The sequence below is a fragment of the Ammospiza nelsoni genome, chromosome 8 (genome assembly GCF_027579445.1).
Source record: "Ammospiza nelsoni isolate bAmmNel1 chromosome 8, bAmmNel1.pri, whole genome shotgun sequence".
Classification (NCBI taxonomy): domain Eukaryota; kingdom Metazoa; phylum Chordata; class Aves; order Passeriformes; family Passerellidae; genus Ammospiza; species Ammospiza nelsoni.
The window spans coordinates 38,116,872-38,140,277 of NC_080640.1; the positions used below are offsets into that span (position 1 = coordinate 38,116,872).

Consider the following 23,406-nt stretch of genomic DNA (forward strand, 5'->3'; position numbering starts at 1 on the left):
CTCAGTAGGAAAATAACAATGATTAATGGTGCAGCAGTGTTGTTTTTACCCTCACAGAGCAGATAAACTCTGTTTCCCTACAAACCCCACTGCCATGTGCCCTGGAGAGCAGCCCAGGCTCCCCGGGAGCAGCTCCTGCACCACGATCACCCGGGACAGAGCCCTGCACAAAGCAAATGCACCAACTACACACTCGGTTATCTTGGAAGCCACAAAGAAACACAAACTGGAAGTCCTTAGAAACAAAACAGAAACACCTTTGGGTGGGATTTAGTTGTCTGGCCATGGGTTTTTTAACTCTGTACAATTATTATCCACCACCCTTTCCAATGGCAGAACCCTGCTCCCAAGTCCAAGCCTGGGCTGGGGGGGACCCTCCTTCCTTTCCCCAGCAGGAGGGAGCCTACAGGGAGCCTGGATCCTAGAGAAGCTCCGAACCCTGGGTTCCAGAGACCACCCAGGAGTGCTGAATGCTATGGAGAACTGGCTTTAGGCCCTGTGGGGCATCACCACCCTCCTGCTCCAGACTAAAACCGAGCATTCCCTGCTGGGCACTGGCAGAAATCCCTGCAGGGCCTGACCTCTGCATTCACACCTCAGCCTGCAGGGCCATTCCAGCCACCTCCTCCTCTAAAGACACTGCAGGGCTTCCTTATCTCAGCTACCCTTCTCCTCTGCTTGCTCCTGATGTCACACTGGCAGCTGGTCAGGATCCCCTGACACTGCACAGCCTCAGGCCCTGGAGATGCTGCACCCAGAGTCCTCAAACTCTGCTGGCAGGGGCTCCCACCGAGCCTCTGGGCAGGATCGGGCCACCAAAATTTACACTGATGGCAGGTACAACTCCCACTGGAAGCTGGTTCAGCTGCAGTCTGCCAAGTGTGTTCCTCCCCCCAGACATGCTTGGAAAAGGGAAGGAACCCTGACTTGTGCACTCCACTCAAAGTGAAGTCTCTGTGTAACACCCATCCTTTGTCTCCTCCTGCCATGAGGCTCATGGAGGGAGGCACTGAGCACCTGCAGACATTCACTGCACAGGTGAGGATCCATCACCTGCTGCTAAAACCAGCCTGGAGCACTGGTGACATCAAGATCCCCACCAGCACTGCACACTCCAGCTACTCTGAAGTTACTAATTTGGTACTTCCTATGTGGAATGAGATTCCCAAACCCCATTTTCCTAATCTGAAACTGATGTTCCTTTGGCTGGAGAAAAATAATGATGCCAAGCGCTGTCCTGGCTAATGTAAGGGGGCTCTGATGGCACCCTGGCACCTGCCACACCGGATTTTGTTGTTTTGCAGTGTCAATAGCTATGTGCAAACCCAGGAGCTCAGACTGTTCAGAGCAGCAGGGCTGGGGATGAGGTATTTCAGCACAGTTCTGTGCCTGCCACGGCCAGTGCTCCCCAGCCCCAGCTGCCCTGTGGTGAGAAGGTGACACATCTTTCTCATTCAGCACTTTGCAGCAGGGACAGGCAAAGGTTTGCAGTTACCAAGTTTCAGCATTCCCACAGAAAGGCACTCAGTGTAAGAGGTAATACCACAGAGAAAAATTCTGTGTGTAGGCACAAACTGGATCCCTTCCCCAGGAAAATAAAAAACCTGAGGACTCAGTCAGAAATGATGCCTGGTGGAGCTCCTCCATGGATTAACTGTGCACACAGAGCAGGCAAACACCCAAAGGCATTTCCTGGGGCTCTAAGGAGCTGCATTAATCTGGAGACAGCCAGTGACAGAAGATGCTCTGCACCTTTCAATGTCTAGCTGGGGTTACTGAAGCCATTGCTCCAGACCTGACCAACACCAACACAAACAGCAGATTGAAGGACCAAACCAGCAGGCTGCTATTAGTGCAGCCAAACCCCACTCTGCCCTGGCAAGTTAGAAATATCCACCTAGTAAGCAATGGGACCCTGACTCTTGTCAGGGGAAACAAATATTTTGTTTCTCCTCTTTTATCTTCTCTCCCTCAAAAACTGAGTAAGGCAACTCCTCACAGGATACACAAGTACATAGTTCTGGCTGCTCACAGAAAGTCAACACAGCCACTCTTGAAGGTTTCAACTCTCTACCAGAGCTGAAAACTGTACTATTAAATGAAACCTTTTATCTACATTTATCTTAGCAGCAGAACCTCATGTGCCTTTAAGGAGCTCTCTTTTACAGTGATTTACATTTGATTACATGAAGCTTCATTTATTATCAAGTTTATTGCAGCAGAGGGCAGTGCAATGAATTAAAACCCTCTTCAGAGTTGTTTATAAACATTCTTAAAGGGAACACCATAGCTCAAAGCTCTATGATGAGTAACAGCCTCATTAACAGCAACTCCCACAAAGTGCCAAAGGACACAAACCGTTGTGCCTAAGCAGGGCTCACTGCTTTAACAGCTCTACAATGGGTTCTTACCTTGGCCCTGGAAAATGAGGGACAAACATCTGCTGTGCCTGTAGCTCAAAAAGCCTGGGGATTCTGCCATGCAAACTCAGCCTCCATCCCTGTACTCACGTGGAATCCAGGCCATGGCTGCACTGCTCTGGCAACAGCAAATCTCCTCCAGCAGTCATGATGGCAAGTCTGACATGCAGCTGGTCTTCTCCACTGAGAATTCTGAATCTTTATCAAATGCTAATCTAATCATCAAATACAAATACTTTAAAAATTATTTATTGTAAATTGCTCCCCCTGAATCCCAAACTACTGCCATTCCCCAGTTTGTGTTACCCTTTTAGCAGAGGTACCCAAGGTTTCCTGAGTAACTGAAGGTCTGAGGAAAACGAAAGCTCTAAGCTTTCTTCACTAACATCATGGCTATTTCAGCTACACACAAAATGGGGCTTTCCCCCTTTCTTACATGTTGCACAGCATCAAATATTGTATACAAATGATACCTGATCCAAGCAAGGGAAAGCACTTCCTGCTGCCTCAGGGCACAATTCCAGCAGAGCTGTGCTGCCCAGGGCTGCCGTGAGTGCCAGGGGAACTGAGGGCAGCACCAGCACTGCAGCAAGCCTTGCACTGCCTGGCACAAGTGATGCCACCACTGGTTATTGTTCTGGTGTCACACACAAGTCCTTTACCTGGTTACACAGACAACTGGGCACTGCCTCCCTGCAGAGTGACCTGACACCTGTAAGATCATCAGGAGCATTCAGCGCTGCAGGAGCCCTCTGCATTTCCTGCAGAAGTGAGTCAAACCAAGGCCAGAGCTGCAGAGAATTCTCAGGTGAGTGCTGTCCTGAAGGAAGTGGCTCCAGCCTTGCTCTGCCAGTGGGCTCTGATGTTAAATCAACCAGCACCACCACCCTCCTCCCAAACTCATGTCCACTCACGTTCCAAGAGACTAAGGAATGTGTCTGCCTCATGATGGAGAAATTTTTGCAGCTACATGAAGCAGCTGGCACAGCAGTTTAGTCAGCAAGAACTGCACATCAAAAACAAAGGACATCTATGATGTTTAGTGCATCCTAAATTGGGCAAGTGAATTACAGCTTGGATTCTGCCATTGAGCCCTCACTTACAGAGTGAGGTTCCTTAGTCACCCTTCAGGTTAACACTGACATTGACTAGAAATCCAATACAGCAAAAACCAGAGAATAACCCACAGGGAAATGAAACACATACATGTACCACTGGATTTGCATGATATGGACTAAATCACAACTGCACAGCAAGCCCTTCTTACTGAGCAAACACCAGCAGCAAAGGAAACAAGGCTCCCATGGGAAAAACCCAGCACTTGGACATGCAATAATACACAGGGGAGAAAGGAAGAAGATAATTTTACATTAGCCACTTCCTAGCTTTTGAATATCTAACTTTTGGTGTTTCATAATTAGAAATGGTTGTTTGGTATTACCTGGTAAAATGACTGCATAATACCCTTTTTTTCCTCTTTCTTCTTTTCTTTCTTCCATGTACAGTAAGATTAAGCTGCTTTAGTATTTGCTGGTTTCTTGTTTTTTCCAAGAGGGAGGAATTCCGAGCCAGGTTACAAAAGTTGGAAAAGATGGACTATGGGCTGCACACAAAGAAATTACTAAGAGGTTACACTGTGTGAGAAAGCTGTAAAAAACAGTGTTAAGGAAAAACACTGATTTTAACTGTACTGACCTTTTTCTTTGTATTATATCAATATGTACTGCCAGCACAGAAACTGGATGTTATATAGCTTATTGCAATGACTGCATTTCCCTGCTTTTCCTAGCTGTACTCTCCAATTTAATGCACTGAAGTTCCTCTCCAGCTGAAGAACTCTGCTTGCTGCAAGCATCCGTACACATCAACCAACAAAGGTTTTCATTCAAGTCTTTTATTATAGCTTGAATTTTTTCACTGCATTTAAAAATCTAAAAAAAATAAATATTTGTTTCACAGCTGCAAGTCACATATGCATTAACACCACAAAATCTGGAATTTAACCAGAGAAGGAAAAGTCAAATCCAAAAGTGTCCAGCTAAGCACAATCGTCTCAGGGCAATTATACTAAAAATAAAATCTTAAGAAAAAAGGGAGAGGGGTGTTAAAGGTTATTTCAAATGCATTTATCTGGAAAAAAGTGAAAATTCTATTAGAAACCATAAACTACGCTTTCAGCATTTAAAAATAAACGTTTTAACCTCTTGACAGCAACAATTGGCTGGTGCACCTTTTTCTTTTCAGCTGTATTCTTGACACATGACCGCAGAGGTTTCAAATCATAAGTTAACCTCTTTTATAACTGTGTCCACTTAATTACAGAATCAGTCCTTAAAAAGAAAGCAGTGTCTCGAGTCAGCTTGTCCATCCACAGATTAAAAATGCCATTGGCTGCGGTTTTGTATCAGCACTAAGTGACTGCTTCATGGATTGTACATTGTGAGGATGAATGTCTCTTGAACAATCACTTTCATTAAGGTTCTTAAAACAAACCAGAAAAATAGATATCTTCAGAAATCAGAGTAATTACTTTTTTTTTTTTTTTGTTAAAAGCCATAAAATAAGCTCATATTCAATTACAAGCAATAGAAACCATACCGGTATTGGAACAGAATTATTTTATCACAAAAATTTATTATTTACAAAATGAAAAGGTACCAAGTGAATTTATCAGGGAAGAAGTTAAATGTTCTTACTAAGTGATTTGAAAAACTGAAGCAAGTCTCTCATGCACTCACACGCCAAATTGTTTGCTTAAGGTGAAATGTTAATTCTTGTTAGTGAAACTTGACTCCCATTCACAATACTCTCATTTTTATTGTAAGATGGCAAAATCCACATGGCTCTGTACAGGAAGGTATATGTATTAAGACAGCTCCTCAGTTTTGGAAATGATTTTTTTGGCTCTCATGAATATCCATACCACTGAACATTTTTTGCAAATAATCAGTTATATTATCAACTGCATCACTTAATCCACTGAATTTACCACCACAAGAAAGACACGAAAACTCAATGATCCCACGGTACACGGAACTTTCATTGCTCAAGTTATACTAAACTGAAACCTTCATAGTGGTCTATAGCCTGGATCAACTTAGACTTCAGGGTTTCTTTATCAGTGTATTTTGGAAGATCAAGAAGATTAAAGCAAGTGTGAGCTACGGGCAGGTAATCTTCTCCCCCTCCTGTTGGCTGGATGACCAGTTTCAGACACTTCATTCCGAGGATGGGAATCCGATCGCTGCCTGTCAGAAACACTGCCAAGGAAAAACAGAGGCTTGTAATAACTAGCTCAAGACTGTCTGTGTCACTTATGCTGCTCTAATCATTGCTGGCCTTTTGTAATCATTCCAGCAATGGCCAGCTTTTCACACCAACATTCTCTGAACTCTGGGAAACAGGGAATAATGACTCCACCCTGTCTCTACCCTCTACATCTGAGCTCAAAACTGTAACACAACAAGTGATCCATAAAGGAAAGTATTTCATTTTAGTATATGAAACCAAACAGTCCTTCAAATACTATAAAGTTTTTGATGCAACAGAATCTTCTAACTTAAAATCCACTGGCTGCATCTTTACTAAGCATTTCCAAGAATCTTGTAAACACAATTAGTTTGTTCAGTAATTTATCTGAATTGGAAACTAATCTGTGATCGATTCCAAGCAAATCCTCACTCGCAACAAGCTTTGATTACTTTATCACCTGTACATTACCACTTATATCAGTACCTTGACAGATTCACAATCAGTTACTACTCCAAATTTCCATCTCTGTGCCGTGAAAAACCTGGAGGATGTGGACTATATGTCAAAGCACAGGAAAAGATATCCTAGTTACCAAATAAATGCCACCAGCAGATGAGGTTGTTGGTGTTTTGGGGGGTTGACTTTTCTTTTTTTTAATGCTGCTCTGAGCTACTGTGATCTGTAACTACCCATCACCCAGAATGACTCAGGACACCCCCAAGAAAATCAGAGACAAGCTCACAATCAATTTTTTCTATCATGCTTTTTTTTCCCCAAATAGTTAATCACATCATTACAAATACTTACACCTGCCCTCGTACAGCAAGAGCCTGAAATCCCAGTGATCCTGCTCAGTTAGAAACTTCTGTGAAATAATTTCCAATACTTACACAAAAACTGCTTCTTCTTCTCCAAAGACAACTCGTGAAAAACCTCCCAGAATATTTTAATTGTAGGATGGTCTGCCCAGTATTCTCCTTTGTATTCTGTGTTCTAAAATGAGCAGGAAATGGGGTTATTGCTTGCTCACAGAACAGTTGGATAAGCTGGCAGAACAAATGCAGTTTGTGTGCAGGCACACAGCAAGTGACACACTACTACAACTTTTCTCCCTCCATTTCCTTCAGCTGCTCACTCTGAATTCAATACAGGGACAGATGCCTGTACTGCAAAGCAGTGCAATCCCAATAGAGACCAAGTCTCACTGAGCTCTGACAATCGAGAATCTTTACTTTTAATAACTGTGTGCAATCACTTTGCTTTCTCATGTCTAATATGAAAGATTGTATAGTTGCCTCAGGGTTCTGTGGATTTTTCTGCCTCTCCTCTAAGTCTGATTTCCTTCAGAAATTAGATGGAAAGAGTTAAAGCAGGAAGGTAAATAATATTTTAGGACCTTCATTCACTGATGTTTCAAGGTGTCAATAAATAACAGGAATCACATTAATTAAAACAGAGCTCAAGAGGACACCTAGCTGCTTTTGCACCCTAAAATTAGAATTATACAAAAGCAAAAGCTAACTCTGGTTCTTACCTTCTCCAGCTCCTTCCAGTCATAATTTGTGTTCCCAATCACCATTGCCTGCAGCTCACTGGGCTGGAAGAGCTGAAGAACTTTGCCTCCACACACTTTGTGAAAGCCTTCATGGAATGCACTGTATAGGGAAGCCACAGATGTATTGAAGATGTAATCCACATATGCATCTACAAAATCTTGCCTGTACAAAGAGAAAGAAAAATTATGTTAAGGAAATGAAGAGGAAGTAGTACAGGTCATCCTTTTACCAGTAAACCAGTGGCCATTTCTGTACAGAACAGACAATGAAGCAACCAGGAGCCCAACACATTGTATAGTCTGCTTTATGTAACAACCACAGTGAAGATAAAATGGCACATGAATGTATTTCCCAACACACCCCCAAAGGCAGTCTGCAACACCAAAGCAGGAACATTTAATGTTATATACCTCAGGCACTACAAACACCTCCCTTGTGTGCACTGCAGTGAACTGGACTCAGTGGCAACAAGCTGAAAGGCCTCAATTCCAGGGAGTGTCCTGAAAGCCACTAATCAAACTCACTGCTGCATTTTGTTAAATTAAAAAGATTACCATATTTGCACTAAAAATGCAAATCAACTTCAAAAGGACATTTGAGTCTTGCACAGCAAAAAGACCAGTGCCAAGGAGCTGGGATAGTGAGGAACAGATGGGCTGTTATCTGTGCTTGGTACAAGGAGTTCTCAGATCCTGCTGGAAACATCTCCAGCAGCACTGAAGGGAGATCTGAAACTCCTTGATGTGATACAGCATTTATGGTGATTTCTGAATCAATGCCAGTGCTCAGTGTTCAGTTTCTGCACTGGCAGTGCCCTCAGCTGCACATTACAGCCATCCCACCAACACATGTTCACTGTGCAGAGACAGAATGCATTCCAACACCACCCCCAGCCCCCGAGCAACATCGCCAGCAGTTTACAGACTCATACAAACACATTTAGATGATGTGTTTACTGCAGCTGCTGCACTGAAAATGCTGGAGATGACCAAAGTGGAGATCCACACTGCTCCCCTTCAGCACTCCATGAGATCTCCTTATCCATGGAGGAAAGGTAACCTGTGTAACACTAAGAGCGCAAGGATGCTCTAGGGAAAAGTCACAGTGATAAACTAATTTATATTATAAATTTAACTGAAGCATCAGGGAATATTTAGAGCTTGAGAAAGAGGAATTCTTCATTACTGCAAGACAATGTGTGGTAGCAATGCAGGAGGCATTCCTTGAAACCTTTCCCATAACTCAATTTTACAGTCTCTTAGTGACAGAACATCAAACCTACACCAGAGAACTGCAGAGCTGCAGTGTTTTCCCTGTGCATTCAATTCCATTCAATTCTTTCCATTCAATTCTCTCTTTAGCTTGGGAGAAGTACAAGCACAGAGAATTCATAAAGATCAAAGAACAGACTGGAAAATTCTGCAAAAAAGGGACAAAAGCACCAGCAGGTATGTTCTGCCTATCTTCCAGGAGCAGAAAGGGAACAAAGGGCAGGGAAGACTGTTTTTATAAATAAAAGTTACAGAATCCTTGACTGAGGAAAAATCCCTCCTGTGACTCCTCTTCTGACAACAACACTGGATTAACTTATTTAATGTTATCTACTCCACAAAGGGAAAACTGCACTGAAATAATACTCATGTATGAATGAGGAGTTGTAATAATGGCCCTCAAGTCAGAGTTCTCATCATTACTGAATTTCAGTGATATGAAGCTTCCTGCAGTGATGCCTTAAGACTTCAGCTTTTATTTTTGCAGTGCATTAGTGCACAACTCTGAACTCCATACACAGTGTTAGTTAACTCCCTTCACATTTATTTAGACAAAACAATCCCTCTGGGCCTGTGACCCCAAGACAGCCTCAGGCCCCAAAAAGTACAAACAACAGTGAAGTGGGGGGCAGCAAACTGGGGGAACATGACTTCACTGCCTGAGGCTGGAATTGGAGCTTTAACCCCTCCTGTGCAAACAGACCAAACTGATCTCTGTCTGAAAAACTGCTGACCATTGTCCAGCTTGGGTGGAGCCTCTGGAAGGCTTCTGGCTGCCCAGGCCTTGAATAAATACCCACATTATTCTCTTAACTTTGTCCAGCCTCTGGCCTAGGCAGGCACTCCAAGGCATCACCAGCACCTCAAACATTTTTAATCTTATAAAATCTTATAACTGGGCTTGAAGGTGACCTCTGGAGATCCAGTCCAGCCTCCTGCCATGGGCAGGGACATCTTCAAGCAGACCAGGCTGGTCCAAGCCCTGTCCACCGCCAGGGATGGGGCACAGCCTGTCTGTGTCAATACAGGACAAGAGCAGAGAAGAGCTTGGGAGAACAGCCAGAGCAGCTTTGCCTCCCACAGCAGTGTCAGAGCTCAGCCAAGGGCATTTACAGCAGCCCAGTAACCCTCCCAGGGCACCCAGCAACACCAACCCACAGAACTCACCTATTTTGTTTGACTACAGGAATGTCAGCACCTTTAGGAACAAGCTCCTTGATTTCTGTTGTACCAAAGTTTTCCACAGTGATCTATTTGAAACAAACAAAAATTGTGCAAATCTTATTTATGGCATAAATACTTCTTCCCAACACTTAGTGAACAGCAACATGAATGGCAGACACAGGAGCTAAACCCCATGGGAATCAGCTGCTGATGCTTTTGTTCAAACACTCCATCAGAGGCAATTAAAATAGATGGTGTGAGCTTGGCAAGACATACTTCAAACACTACAGAAAACTTACAGTAAAATTAAGACAAAATGCTTCTTCTATGTCATCCTCTGGATAGTCCAGTAGCTGTTGCATTCCCCTGCAAAATAAGTTACAAAATACTTGCACCAGGGGAAAGAAAAATGAATTTATTTTGAAGTGTTCTTTATGCTTTGATAATTCAAATTTAAAAAGTATCTTTCTACTGTTATTTCATTCATTATCTTATTGACTTGCAACTTGTGTAGTGCTGGGAAATTCCAAGCAATCATTTCATTTTGGTTATCCCATGAGGTGAAGAGAGAACATTCCTGCCCTAAGACTTCAGCTAAGGGGTTCCCAAAGCAGAGGCACCTGGTAATTAAAAACCACTGGCTGGCTCTTCCATTGACACCTCTGATTTCTCCTTGAATCTATGAAAACTTTGCCATCCACAACACTGAGGCAAGCAAGCAGCCTTTTCTGTTCATTTGAGCCTCCTACCTGCTAGTCAGTCCTATTGAAATCCCTGGTCAAAAGTAAATATTTAGCATGCATTTGTTCCTGAAATAAGCAAAAATATTTCCTTGATGGATTTAATTTAGGAACGAAACTATGTTCACATTTAGGCTTATAAAATTAGTGGCTAAAGCTCGAGGGGTTTGAATTTCAAGGGGTTTTTTCCCCCTAAAATTCCTGTAGGGTCATAAAACAGAAGAGACAATCACTAACACCAGGCACTGGGACACAGGTGTTTATTACATTTACACCAAATGACACAGTGGCTGCAATTTACTCTGAGCTGTTTTCCCAGTGACTGTGGAAAGGAAATGTAATGTTCCTAGAGGAAAATGCTGATTTCAAAATGAATTTCTACCAACACCCGTTTTTCTTTCTTGCTTACCTGCCAACATCTGGCATCAATTCTTTTAAGTCATCCAGGGATGGTTTCTGATTCAATAGCTTTTTGTACAAAGCCAGAGGAAAATGAAGGTCTACAATAGTAAAATTATATATTGCTAGCCCACAGACAACACCAATCAAATGAAACAAGTCACTGTCTTCAAAGGTCTAAGAACAGAAAACAGACAAAATGGTTTAAAACAAAGAAGTTATTTTAACCTTGCAGAGTGCAGGAAGAAATGTACAGTACAGTATAATCTGAGTGAATTTAATTCATATTTTCTTTAAATATGTATGTATCTGTAAGTACCAAGGAAAACAGAATAAAGTTTAACCAGCTGAGACTGAAATCCAAGGGAACAGAATCCTTTCTACTTAAAATTAAAAAGGCTGAGCTGCAACATATCCTGTGTTACAGGGGACCCAGACTGCACTAAGGTTCTGCTTTTGTCAGTCACTTCCTATTGCACTGCTCAGTGATTTAAGATGCCAATTTTAAAACAAATTATTCTGGGGAGGAAGAGGGAGGAGTTCACTATCAAAACCCTCAGAATTAATTACCAAGGCTTTAAGCACAACTGTGGGAATGTAAATATTCAGGTATTTGGGATCCAGCCACCCCAGTCAGTGTTCTTTGAAAGATGATTTAAAAGTCAGGGATCAAACCTTCCAATAAGGTACAACTCCATGAGCACCCATCACCCATAAATGCAAGTGCACACAGGGAGCCCTGTTCAACAGGCCACCCCCAGAATTTGTCTCTGCACCTTGACTTCCTGACCCTGCCCTTGGAATCAGTTTGTTCTGGTTACTTCTTCCTAAAACTCTGGAGGGCTTGGGGACAACCAGTAAGGAGTAAACAAGGAATGAGGGAAGTTTTGATCTAACAATGGCCAAAGAAATTTAACTTTTTTGAGAATACTTGCTTCAGCTCCTACTCACGAAATAAAACCACCACCAACTACAATGTTCATATATTATTAATATAAATCCTGTAAATTAAAATGAGCGAATACAGACCACAGCCTACCTTATCAGAGAACCAGATCAGCCTGGACTCCTCGTAGTACCTGAACATTCCATATTTGGGATCTAGCAACTCCCTCATGATGAGCAAGAAAAACTCTTTGCGAACGCCTCCAGCATCGACGGCTTCCTCCCCTACAAAAATGACCTGAAACACACACCTCAGTGAGCACTGCACTGCAGACAGAGTGTCCAAAGATGCCCAAAAGCATCCTGCAGCACCCCGAGCAGTGTCCTGGGATACCTTGAGGGGCTTCTTGTAGTCCACGTTCTTTGTTTTCCGGAGCACCTCCACGGCGTCGCCCACGATGTTGTCCCTCCGCACCATCACTATCAGGCAGGGGTTCACAGACTCAAACACTGGCAGGAAGAGAGAAGACAGATTCTGCCTGTGGGCCTGATCCACAGCCATCTGCAGAAAAACAAAGTGAAAAGCTCCTGTCAGTACCACCTGGCCAGCAGTCTTGTCTGCAGAATGCAGACGGCAATAACTACTGAATTCGCCCAACTTTTCTCTGCATTCCTTTTATCTCAGCAAGTATTTGACTTTAGGAAATATTCTTCCTTTACCCATTGCTCTCAGGGAAGTGTAAGAACTCAGGTTTTAACATTCCAGTCATAATACCTTGGATAACAAAAGGAAGCACAAAGATCCTGCATTCCATCTAATGAAGAGTAAGCTGTTTAATATAAATGTGGCATGAAACCAAATATACATTAAAAACTAACTCACAGCATGAAAAGCAATTCATTTAACTTGCATGATAATTTCTGTATTAAAATTGTTTGAAAAAGAAAATGCTGTTGCAAATGTTCTGAATACGACAGAGAACTCTTGAGAGTTTGTGTGTTTTAATGCTATTTAATATTATTAATAGAAACATTTAATGTGAACATTTCCCTGAATCCATCAAATGTTGGTTACTGACTGTGCACATCCATTTTTAAAGGCACATAAAGGACATTTATTATTAATTAGCAAGGTAATATTTTCCTCCACAAGCCCATTACCTGAGCATGACTTCCATCATCTGGTTATTTTCAGAGTCAGATCAATGCCCAAGGTAATATTCCAAGTCTGCTCATATGGGATGTGGGGTTGTTCCCTGGTTGTGGGAGCTGCTTGGGGTTTTATGTTTGTTGGTTTGTTTGGGTTGTGGTTTTGGGGTTTTTGTACCTATACTGTGGGTTGACAACACATAAAAAAACCATCTCACTACTGAAAGGAAAGGAAGTTCCTTGGAAATGTATGGCAAGTACAAAACAGTCTAATTTCAATGTGATCCCAACCCCACTACCCTCTATTGTGTGCACACCCTGAGATTAAAACTAGATCCTTGATTTTTAGGGGGGAGAAATAGCACAGAGTTAAAAAAAAAAAAAAAAACACCACAAAAAGCCAACGACAAAAAACACAAACAAAAACCAACAAAAACCCACAAACAAACAAAAAACCAAACAAACAAACCACAAAAAAAAAAACCCCAAAACAACACCACCAACCAGCCAAACAAAAAAATACAACAGGAACCCCCAGGGTCCCCAACTCAGGGAAAAAAAAAGAATGAATATGAACCATTAAAAACAGAGCCTCCTACCTGCATCTGTATGATTGCATCTGTTTGCAGGAGAGTTGTCTTTGCCTGGGCATCAAATACAAATGGGTATGTGCAAATTATAACAGGAACCTCTGTTAACTGCAATGAGAAGAACCATGTCATAGCTCAGCTCATTCAAAAGCCACAATCCTGCTTAAAAAAACCACAGTAGCACTCGTTTAATAGATCTGTTTTACTGGAAAGAGAACTCAACCCTGACTTATTATCAATGCAGAACCAAAGCATCTAAAGAACATGAAGTAGATTTTTAATTGTTTAGTACTTCAGCCAAAAACAAACAAAAAAAAACCCAACAAAACTCAATCAAGCCAGGCACAAACAACACTCTCACTTAGCACATTTTTACTTCAGAACTGTTATTGCAGCTAGTGGGCACAGAAGTAGCCCTTTTTTCCAACTGCTGTTCCAAATTTGCAATAGAGACAATTACATATTTTTACACCACAAGATTTTTTTCAGATTACAGCCATGGCTAATTTGAAGCTTTACTCCCAACAGAACACAGCAGACAATCCTTAACATTTCTGATTTCCTTACATTCTTCCAAAGAAATCAGACTGCATCCAATCTTACCTCAGTTAATCCATGGTTGACATCCTATGACAGCATTTGCACAAAGGTAGCAACAATTAAGATGAAAAAGCAGCATTAGTGTCTGCATTAATTACTCATCTCTGATGTAGAATTCAAAAAATATTTATTTACTGCTTCCCCCCAAGAGAAGGTTTACTGAGAAATAAACATTAACCATAAACATTCTAATTAATTTATTAAATACGAGCTTGTCTTTCAACACCCTGTTTATCAGTCTTTAAAAACAGGGTTGCTAAAGTACCATGTTTGCTTGGATGCACAAAATTACACACTTAAAATGTTTACTTCCACACCTTAATTAATGACATCTGCTGGTACTGTTGTAAAATAATAAAATATGGGTGGCTAGAGAAAACTTATTAAATTACTTACAATATTCTTTCAAAGCTAAAGTTAAGGAACTGTGCAAAAACCTATCCAACTCACTAATTCTCTGCACAGTCATTAATTTGCTCCCACTTATCACTCTTCTGTGTTTACAGATGCAGGAATTAATTATCTCAGTTGTGGCTGCTAAACTCAAAGTAGGAAATTCCATCAGTTATCTGCCCCTGCAGTTCCTGCTGCACTCATTACCCAAGAGAGCTGCAGCCTGCTCACTGACTGGACCTGTCTAATGTGGCAATTCAGATTATTCTGCATGTTTTCCTACTGTGGATTCTTACATTCCCAACGGTTTTGACTTAGCAAGTGTTCAGTATTCTGAATCACATTTTAACTGACAGATTCAAATAGTGAGCAGTGTCAGTCCTAGGAATGACACCCCAGGAGAAAAACACCTTCTTAACAATTCCTCCTTAGCCAGTACCTGACACCAGTCTGCTCAGCACTGCTCATCTCTGAAGGTATTTGTATGAAAAAAAATTTTAAAAAATTATGAAAAAAAATCCCCAGGCTTAGAGAATCTATGGGTTTCTTTAAAGGGATAAAACAAACACGAAACATGGGAAGAAAACACCCACAAAAACCCAAATATAAAAATCAACACAACTTACCATTCCCAACACCTGCTGCTGGAACCAGTTGGCATAGTCATTTCTGATATCTATCAAATCTTGTATCTCATGAATGTAAAATCTGTCATACTGTATAACTTGTCCTCTTTCATTCACCTAAGAAAGTGCAATTTATTTTTTATTAGCTTTCAAAGGGATATTTTTCCATGTTTTTCAAGCATTTCATACGTCAGCCACAGATACCCAGCTACCAAAAAAAATTCTAGAAAAACAACAGTGCCTACAAGAAAGCAAAAAAAATGTTAAAAACATGGATACAGGGACTATTCAAAATCTCATCAAAGAGTGAAGGAAAATACAAGGAACTGCACTACAGTTATTGCATAACAGGGCTGCCACTCTGAAAACCTCAGAGGAACAGTGATAGTACACACATTCATGTGCACAAGGGAATAAATATATAAATACCTGTTCCTGTATTCACACAGGTTAAAGAATTATGATTCAATAACTCTAGTCTTAGTTATAGTATGGACACTATCACCTGTGAGCAGAGGAACAGTTTCCATCTAAAAACAATAAGCTTAAAAAAAGAGAGATGTGGGAAGAGTAACTTTGTACAGAGGCTTGTCTCCACAGTACAGTTTTAATCCAGAACCATCCCCATTTTCCTCATACACACTTCTTTTCCCAAGCACTGCTAACTGGCAAAGCAGCAAGTTTATCCTGCCTTTATACTCAGATAATCTAAGCCTACTTTTCACAAATACCTCCCACATCCCCCTCCAAACCACCAGATACTCAATATCTGCAAAATACCCCAGAGCTGCCACCCCTTCTCACTTTAATCCACAGAGAAGCAAAGGACTGGGTAACCCTGTGTTCCCAAAAACCAGTTAATTCCATCATCATCCTGTCAGACTGGAACCCAGAATCCCAATGATTCATAGGTCCAGATGGAAGAGCTACAGATATTTCTGTAGGTGCAATTCTGATCCCTCACACTGAGCAGTAACTTAGCTTCCACCAAGTGCCCAGCACAGAGATGCTGACCAAGCCAAGCAGCCCAGGAGCTGCTCAGAAACACCACAAACTTACTCTGTGCAGGATTTCCAGAACTCTGAAGGCTGTGTGGAGGAAGTTGGTGAGTATTCTCCTGTCAGAAGGGGGAATGCCCATCTTGCACACCTTCAAAAGGTGCACCACGACATCCTTGTAGAGTTCCACTATCTTGAGGAACAAGGGAGGCTCAAGCACAGACCACCAATTTTCTGTCAACACATGGTGAACACAAATTTAGTACTTGTCACTGCCACACACTGTTATGTTATCTCTTAACTAACAAACATGTCTGGCTAGAAAGCACAAGCATCACTTACTGCAGGCTCCGAAAAGAAAGCTGCAGCACAACAAATGTGCTATTGTTACACATCAAATCTAAGTCCCCTCAAGTCTGCTCATCCAGACAGTGTCACAATGTAACATTTGATAAGAAAAGATGGATCAAAACCTGAAATCTTAAGGGAACAGTAGTAAGAGCAACAGAAAATGATGGAAAAGGATCTAGAGCTCTAAAAACTGTCAGTTTGCTTTTCTTTACTCTCACCAAAAACTACTGAAAAAATCAAAGTGAGATTACAAGGCAAAGCATAACTGAGGAAAATGAAAGAACCCTCTCAAAAATAAACCAATTAATAGCAAAATATTCCAAAAACAATTCTTTAGGCTGAATTTCCTTAAGCTGAGGCACAACAAGAAAGTGTAAAGAAATAGAGTTAAAAAACCAGAGCTATTCCCAGCTGCATATTTGAAGACCACATCTTGGCACCAGCAAGAAAAGATCAACTGCCTCAGAAGCTCAGAACAGGTGCAGCAGTCACAACCAAGACAATTTAACATCTGCTCTGCAACACTTCTGTAAATTGCTTAGAGCTTGTTAGCTGTCTGACCACATAATTTTCACTTTAAAGAGCAAAGACACATATCAATTACACTGAGCTACATAGTTTAATTCCTCCCAAATGGCATCAGTCCAAAAACTACAATAGCACATGAATTCACAGGGATGGCCTGCTAACTCACCCTGAAGCAACAGAATAAGTGTTTTCTTACACCAAGCAATGCTGAGCCTTAACTTTCTCACTGGGGAATTGCAGGGAACTGTAAATACACAGCAGGTGCTGCCAAGGCCAGGTCTCACTGATGGAATTTCTGTACATTTTCATCTGCAGATCCTTAGTTTTAAGAGTAAAAATTCAGTTTCTTACCAAGAACTTTCAGAGGAGCTTTTTCCAGGTTCAGAATAGCTGCTCCAAAAGGAATAGCTAACGTTGTGAAATTGTTTTCATCACTCATCAGTGGGCACTCTGGTAGAGTGAGATACAGCCTCAGAGCTTCAACATCTGGTAAGGAGCTGGTCAATTTGGGAATAAGGTTCTTCTCCAAACTAGCTGCCACCTACAGCACATCAGAAAATTCTGTTTATTTTAATACAATTGAGATTTTAAACAAAATGCCCATGTATACGAAAACTAATCTAGAAGACAATAATTAAGAGCTTCGGTGAAAACTATTATACATTTAGACAATGACAGTAAATATTAAAATAGAATACACTGGTGTATCACCTAATTGTCTCAACAAAACAGTTTCACACATCTGCAGTCAATACATTATTGAGTAAATAAATCCATTTACAGGGTTGGACCAAGCATAACAGAAGTATTTCTGGAGAGCTGTAACCCAGAAAGATAATCCCAAGTGTGAAGAAAACACACAGCACAAACCTGTTGTGATATCTGAGCATGCTCAGGCTGTATGAGTTTGTGGAAGAGTAGTCTAGCAGCATTCATGTCAACCCCTGAGAATCTAGCACTGGTTTTGTAATGATCATCATTGCTGCAGGAAGGGAAAAACCAGAAAGACTCAATCCTGTGTTCTCAGCAACTCAAGACTTTAACCCTTGACTTTTAGACCCACTGACTAAGGATTTAAAATATATCAGACCTCCATGTTTTATATGGCCTTAGAAACAACTAAGAAACAACCAGAAAAAATCTCCTCTAGCCACAAGAAAATCACACAAAGAGACTTGGATGTGAACCATCCCACACAAGGGACTGCCCTGGAATTACCAACAACCCAGGGGTGACAAATGTGATGAGCTCTGCTGGCTCACATGGAGCCATCCTCACTGGGGCAGCTGACAAAACACAGGGCAGGAAAGAAGCAGGAGTTTCAAGGGAGGAATGAGACAGGAATGGGACAGGAAACCCTGGGAAGGTGTCCCAGGGACACCAGGAATGCAGTCACCACAGGAACACCTGGTAAAAACCCACCACTTACCTCAGTGCCAAAAAGCTCCCATTCAGGCACCCAGCAGAGGAGAACGTTCCATCAATTTCACTGAAATTGGTCACACGAAATGTTACATTTGGTTTTCCTTTTAAAAATCAGCATTTGCAATAAATAAAAACCCCCGTATTTAATCCCTAACGAATTAGATTGTGCAAAGGATGACTCCAATGTGACTAAGCAATACTAGATTAAACTTCCATTCAAGACTCAACACTTAGGACAGCTCAAATCACAGCCAGTCTTGCTTTGTATACTCTTTTATTAAAATAGAAGCAATAATCTTTGAGTTGTTCTCATATTCCTTTAGATGTATTGCTAATTTTCAATGTGCAATTAGATACTTAATTTATCTTGTATAATCATCTAAGCTGGAGCAGAGATGCCACAGTCTCAAGGATCTAAACTACTCAACAAGCACGACAATGAAAGCACAGCAAGAGCTCTGCACGTCGCAAAATCAGTAATTACAAATAGTCCAAAGCCCCATTAATGCTCAATTCAGAAGCAGAATCACCAAAGACCACTCCTGTCCCTTCCATCACTTACTTAGCTATCTCTACAGGAAGTCTTCCAGATGGGAAACTCAGCAATTTTTGAATAAACATTTCATTCACAGTCCAGATCTGCTTCAAAAGGTCAGGATTCCTAAAATCATCTGGTGGCACCATGTTCTAAATAAATTGTAAAGAAAACATAAAGAGTCAGGCACACAGAATTGATTTCCAGAAAAATCAGCCAAGGCTGAGCTGTCATAGCTGACAATTTGCCTACCCAGACTATTGCAGTGAAATACTCTGTGTCTAACAGCTCTGCCTCCCTGTGAAAGCAGAGCATGCATAAAACCAGCTGGATTAGGTGATAATTCACACACCTTGCTAAATGGCAACTCCCTACACATCACTAACTGAGCTCCAGATGTGAGCAGCAAGCATCTCTTCCCCTGCAGCCACAGGAGGCACTCAGCTCCCTGCCAAGCTGTGAGCACACAGCACAGGAGCCATTCCATTCTCCAGACAGATGTTCTTCCACCCCACTGCCACCAGGCTCCTCTGAGAATGACCATGCCTCTGTGAACACGCCCTGCCTCATCAGAGGAGCTGCATTTGGAAGTGCTGCTCACAGAAAATGAATTCCACTAAGAGCTGTGATAGTAAAGAGGAGAAGCAAGATCACTGTTTTCAGTAGGAGCATTGGTTCAAAAAGAGAAGGCAAATAGCACCAAAACCAAGATGAAACTATCAAGAGAAAACGTTCCTCCTGAGGACGCCATCAGCTGACTCAGTGTGACAATGGCTATCTGCTGCCAAAAATCAGCACTTCTGATCCCATCCCACGGCATCAGCTCGAGGAACACTTTTGCCATTTCCCTTCTGTCCAGCCAAAGGAAATAACTCAGGGAACTGAGCAGCCCAAAATGGATTTTGGCTGGGCCCCCTGAATGGCAGGGACACACAACCCCCAGGGGCACAGTACACACAGAACTAAGGAAGGATTCAACACAAATTACCAAACCAAAGAGTTCTAAAGGGATACTTCTGCAGCATCGAAATTCATCTACTGCTAATACCTTCTGTACAGAACAAGCCACAATAACTGCATTCATACAGCCTCCAGTTCACCTCAATTAGTCAGAAACTACTCCAGTAATTATGAAAATTGCACATAAAGTTATTAAGGAAGCTTTAATAGACAAGTTTTGAATCTCTATTATAAGCAATCTTCAGGTTTACACCTGCTAAGCAAGTTTCTCTCAAATACAGCAATGGTTAAAACTCTACCAGAATTTAGACAGAGAATCCAACAAGTCAATCCTAGAAAAACTGCTGATTCTGTACACCCAGAACAGGCTGTGAGCACAAAGCACTGCTGCAAGTCTGACCTGCACTCAGTTTTTCTTCATAAGCATGCTTCCCCACTAAAATCCATTTTCCCCTGTGTCCAAATTAGTTTTCACCCTACATACTGAACTCTTGATGCTTCATTAATCCCCATGGTCTAATATCTGCTGAGCTGTACTGGAAACAGTCCCATGAATCTTCACCTTGTTTTTATTTTCTCTCCCAACTCATCCCCCAACAGCATTTTCCTTCCATCACACTTCCACATTGCCACTTTTACTGTAAAGTCCTTCTAGACTCTTGTAGGTAGCAGAATTTAAACAGATCAATTCTTGTTACTTTAAAATGTAAGCTTTAAGACTGTGATAAAACTGACATAAACTATGTCACCAGCAGTAATTTTTAGCAAAAAGCTCCATTTGTTTCCTTGCCACTGTGGTACATTAAAATGGCCACAGAGCAGAAGACACCAAAGGAGGTATGAGGAGGACTGGGCAAGGAGCAAAGAGCTCAAATATTCAATCAACTCTTCCCTTAAGACATGCAAAGAAGTGCATTCATCCATCAAGAAAAAAGCTTATGCCAAAAAAGTCTCAATCTCACATGATTTCTGACAGCTAACACACACTAACTGGATCCAAGTCCTCCAGCTGCTACCTTGACTTGGTGCCTTTTGCTTCCACACTGCTCCAACAAACTTTACAGTCACACGCACCTTCAACATCAAAATAGTTTAAAATGCATCCAAAAAAACTAAAATCCAACTTTCACAAGCTTTGGAACCAAATTACACTTAATTTGTTACCTGTGGATAAAAGTAGTGTGCAAAACTTTGGTCCCCACCAGAGAAAATTCTCTTTACACAGTAGCACTCCTCACTGTCTGCAAGAGGAATAAAAATGTGAAATTGAGATACTGCAATCAACACTGGGTAACAGAAAGGTTCCCTTGTGGCAGAACCTTGATCCAACACACTGAAACACCAGTTAATGATACAATGGCCATCTCTCCCTGAGGTAAGTTCTAGGTCTGGTGCTACCAGAGGCCCCCACCCACCAGCCACAGGCATGCAATTCCTACAGCAGGAACCCAGAGCACAATCAGACTGTTTGGGAAAAATGATTACAGCCCATAATCAGTTTAAAACTCAAAAATTTCAAGCCCTACAAAGGAACAGGCAACCAAGCAGTAAATGCATCAGCTGGTGCTTACCTGTGCTCATTGGGCACTGAGTACTAAAGGGAATCCAGTTTCCTCTCACTGTGAAGGGACTTTTCCTGTTACTGGTGGTCCCTGTGCCCAGCTGCCCATTGCCTCCCAGTCCAAAGGAGTAAATTCTTCCAGAAGAAGGGACAAATGCAGTGGTGTGCTGCCTAGGGCAAAGAGAATTCAGTACCACAAACCTAAGCCCTGGAAGCAGCTTTGAGCAGGCCTGGCCAGGACTGGGCTCAGCGGGGTGTGAAAGGTCCTGTCCTGCCCAACACTCCCTGCAATGCCCTGCCACTGGCAATATTCCACCCACACTCCAACAGGCACCCCTCCTTTTGTATGGAAAGGTTCCCAGAATGGAGCTGCCAGTGCCCAGCCCCTGGCTGACCTTTAGAGCGTATCAGAAATGAATGTCTAGAGACTGCCCCCACCTCCTTTCCCTTCCCATCCTGATTGCCCCTCTCCCACCACAGGCCTGTAAAGAACCAGCTGGCAATTTGTGTAAACTGCTTTGTACTTTCCCAAACACACTTGTTCTTCAACAGGAAATGAAGTGACAGCAACAAACTCTCACAGCTCACACTATTGTTCACACTGCCAGTTTAGAAAATCACAGCCTCTCAAATACACAACTTCCTTTAGCTCTTCTATCAATGCTTTTAGAATCCCCAAAACATCACTAAATATCTTTTGTTAGGGGTCATTTTGTCTTCCCTGACCACAAAGGCTAAGAAAACCCCCACTTCATATTGCCATACACATAAAGTTTTATACAAAACAAGTTATGTGTAGGAGTCACAGGGTTAGCACAGAATAGACCTTACCTGCCACAGGTGATTTGTGTGACAACGCTCCCCATGAGCTCAAAAACTTTCCTGGGATTTATCTCGTGGCTGGTAGAGTTATGTCCCAGCTGGCCATAGCCTCCAGCTCCAAATGTGAAAACCCCACCTTCCTAAACAAATAAATATTTTACATTAATATGATCATATATCTCAGAACAAGAAACTTCACAGAAATAGGGGTTTAATAAATCTTTTCTGGTGATTTTGGCATTGCAGGGAAAGGACAGAAAATGAACAGAGTTCTGAGACACAGAAGAATTGCAAGTTAACTGGAGTTATGACAACATGGCACAGCTATGAAACATTACCTCACTTGTGTTAAATCAGACTCATCTAATTTCCTTATTATCATACAACAGTCCTGCCATTAACTTGTGTCATTTACAGATCCTAATCCTCATTTTCCCTCTTTTCCAGTTTTCTTGATGAACAAACTCCCACTATTAAAAGTACACTTCAGCTTTGAAACTCAGATGACAAATGCTGAAGTGATTAGCCAGCAGGAAGCTGCCCTGCTCAGCAGATGATCCACAGTATGGCTGAAACAGCCTCAGTATTTGAAAGCATAAGAAACCAGAAATTTCAATATTGTTGTGAGGCATGTAATTTTTGAAGAGTTTTTGATTAATCAAGAAATTACCAACACCTTTAACGTTTAAACCAAAGTATTTTCAGAAATTGTAGACCTTACCTCACAACAACTTTGAAACTTGCCATTTTCAGATGCTTTGAAATTGTGACTGTTTCTTTCAAATCTAATTGCATCAGCCAGGCCCTCAGCTGGAAACCATCACCAGAACTGCACTGAGGAAACCCAACAGCCTCAGTCACTGAGGCAGGACAGCAAACAGTGCCAGGCTCTTCTGAGCTTCAGGAGGACTTGGAGAATGCTCACACACACACAGTTTCAAAGTTGTTGTGAGGTAAGGTGTGTAATTTCTGAAAATATTTTTGGTTTAAACATTAGAAGTGTTGGTTAATATACTAATTAATTAATTAACTGCCTACAAAAGGTGTGTGAGCCCCTGGCTCTGCAGGGACACTGGAGCCATGCACATGGGTGGCAATCTCTGCAAACATTCACAGTACATTCAGTACCTCAACCCAGCCCATCAGCTTTAAAGTACCTTTGGAGTTAACTTCTATGCATG

At 41.8% G+C, this 23,406-nt stretch overlaps 1 protein-coding gene across 5 annotated transcripts in view; it reads right to left on the reverse strand.

Moving 5' to 3' along the window:
• Positions 1 to 4,524: 4,524 nt before the first annotated feature.
• The window catches only part of HERC4 (HECT and RLD domain containing E3 ubiquitin protein ligase 4), a 29,503-nt gene continuing 10,621 nt past the window's right edge, over positions 4,525 to 23,406 (reverse strand). For 3 of the 5 annotated variants that reach the window (XM_059476810.1, XM_059476811.1, XM_059476812.1), the window contains 19 exons: positions 22,235 to 22,365; positions 21,414 to 21,574; positions 21,007 to 21,083; positions 18,910 to 19,034; positions 18,352 to 18,411; positions 17,793 to 17,904; positions 17,274 to 17,463; positions 16,105 to 16,277; positions 15,046 to 15,162; positions 14,030 to 14,053; positions 13,436 to 13,534; positions 12,082 to 12,249; positions 11,842 to 11,985; positions 10,813 to 10,979; positions 9,963 to 10,029; positions 9,667 to 9,749; positions 7,207 to 7,390; positions 6,563 to 6,665; positions 4,525 to 5,680 (listed from right to left, as the gene is read on the reverse strand). In XM_059476810.1, the coding sequence (XP_059332793.1) occupies positions 5,472 to 5,680; positions 6,563 to 6,665; positions 7,207 to 7,390; positions 9,667 to 9,749; positions 9,963 to 10,029; positions 10,813 to 10,979; positions 11,842 to 11,985; positions 12,082 to 12,249; positions 13,436 to 13,534; positions 14,030 to 14,053; positions 15,046 to 15,162; positions 16,105 to 16,277; positions 17,274 to 17,463; positions 17,793 to 17,904; positions 18,352 to 18,411; positions 18,910 to 19,034; positions 21,007 to 21,083; positions 21,414 to 21,574; positions 22,235 to 22,365 (2,394 nt within the window). In that variant the 3' untranslated portion in view covers positions 4,525 to 5,471. Of the gene's footprint in view, positions 5,681 to 6,562; positions 6,666 to 7,206; positions 7,391 to 9,666; positions 9,750 to 9,962; positions 10,030 to 10,812; positions 10,980 to 11,841; positions 11,986 to 12,081; positions 12,250 to 13,435; positions 13,535 to 14,029; positions 14,054 to 15,045; positions 15,163 to 16,104; positions 16,278 to 17,273; positions 17,464 to 17,792; positions 17,905 to 18,351; positions 18,412 to 18,909; positions 19,035 to 21,006; positions 21,084 to 21,413; positions 21,575 to 22,234; positions 22,366 to 23,406 lie in introns of those variants that run through there. The other 2 variants (XM_059476813.1, XR_009418863.1) reach the window with 2 other exon arrangements.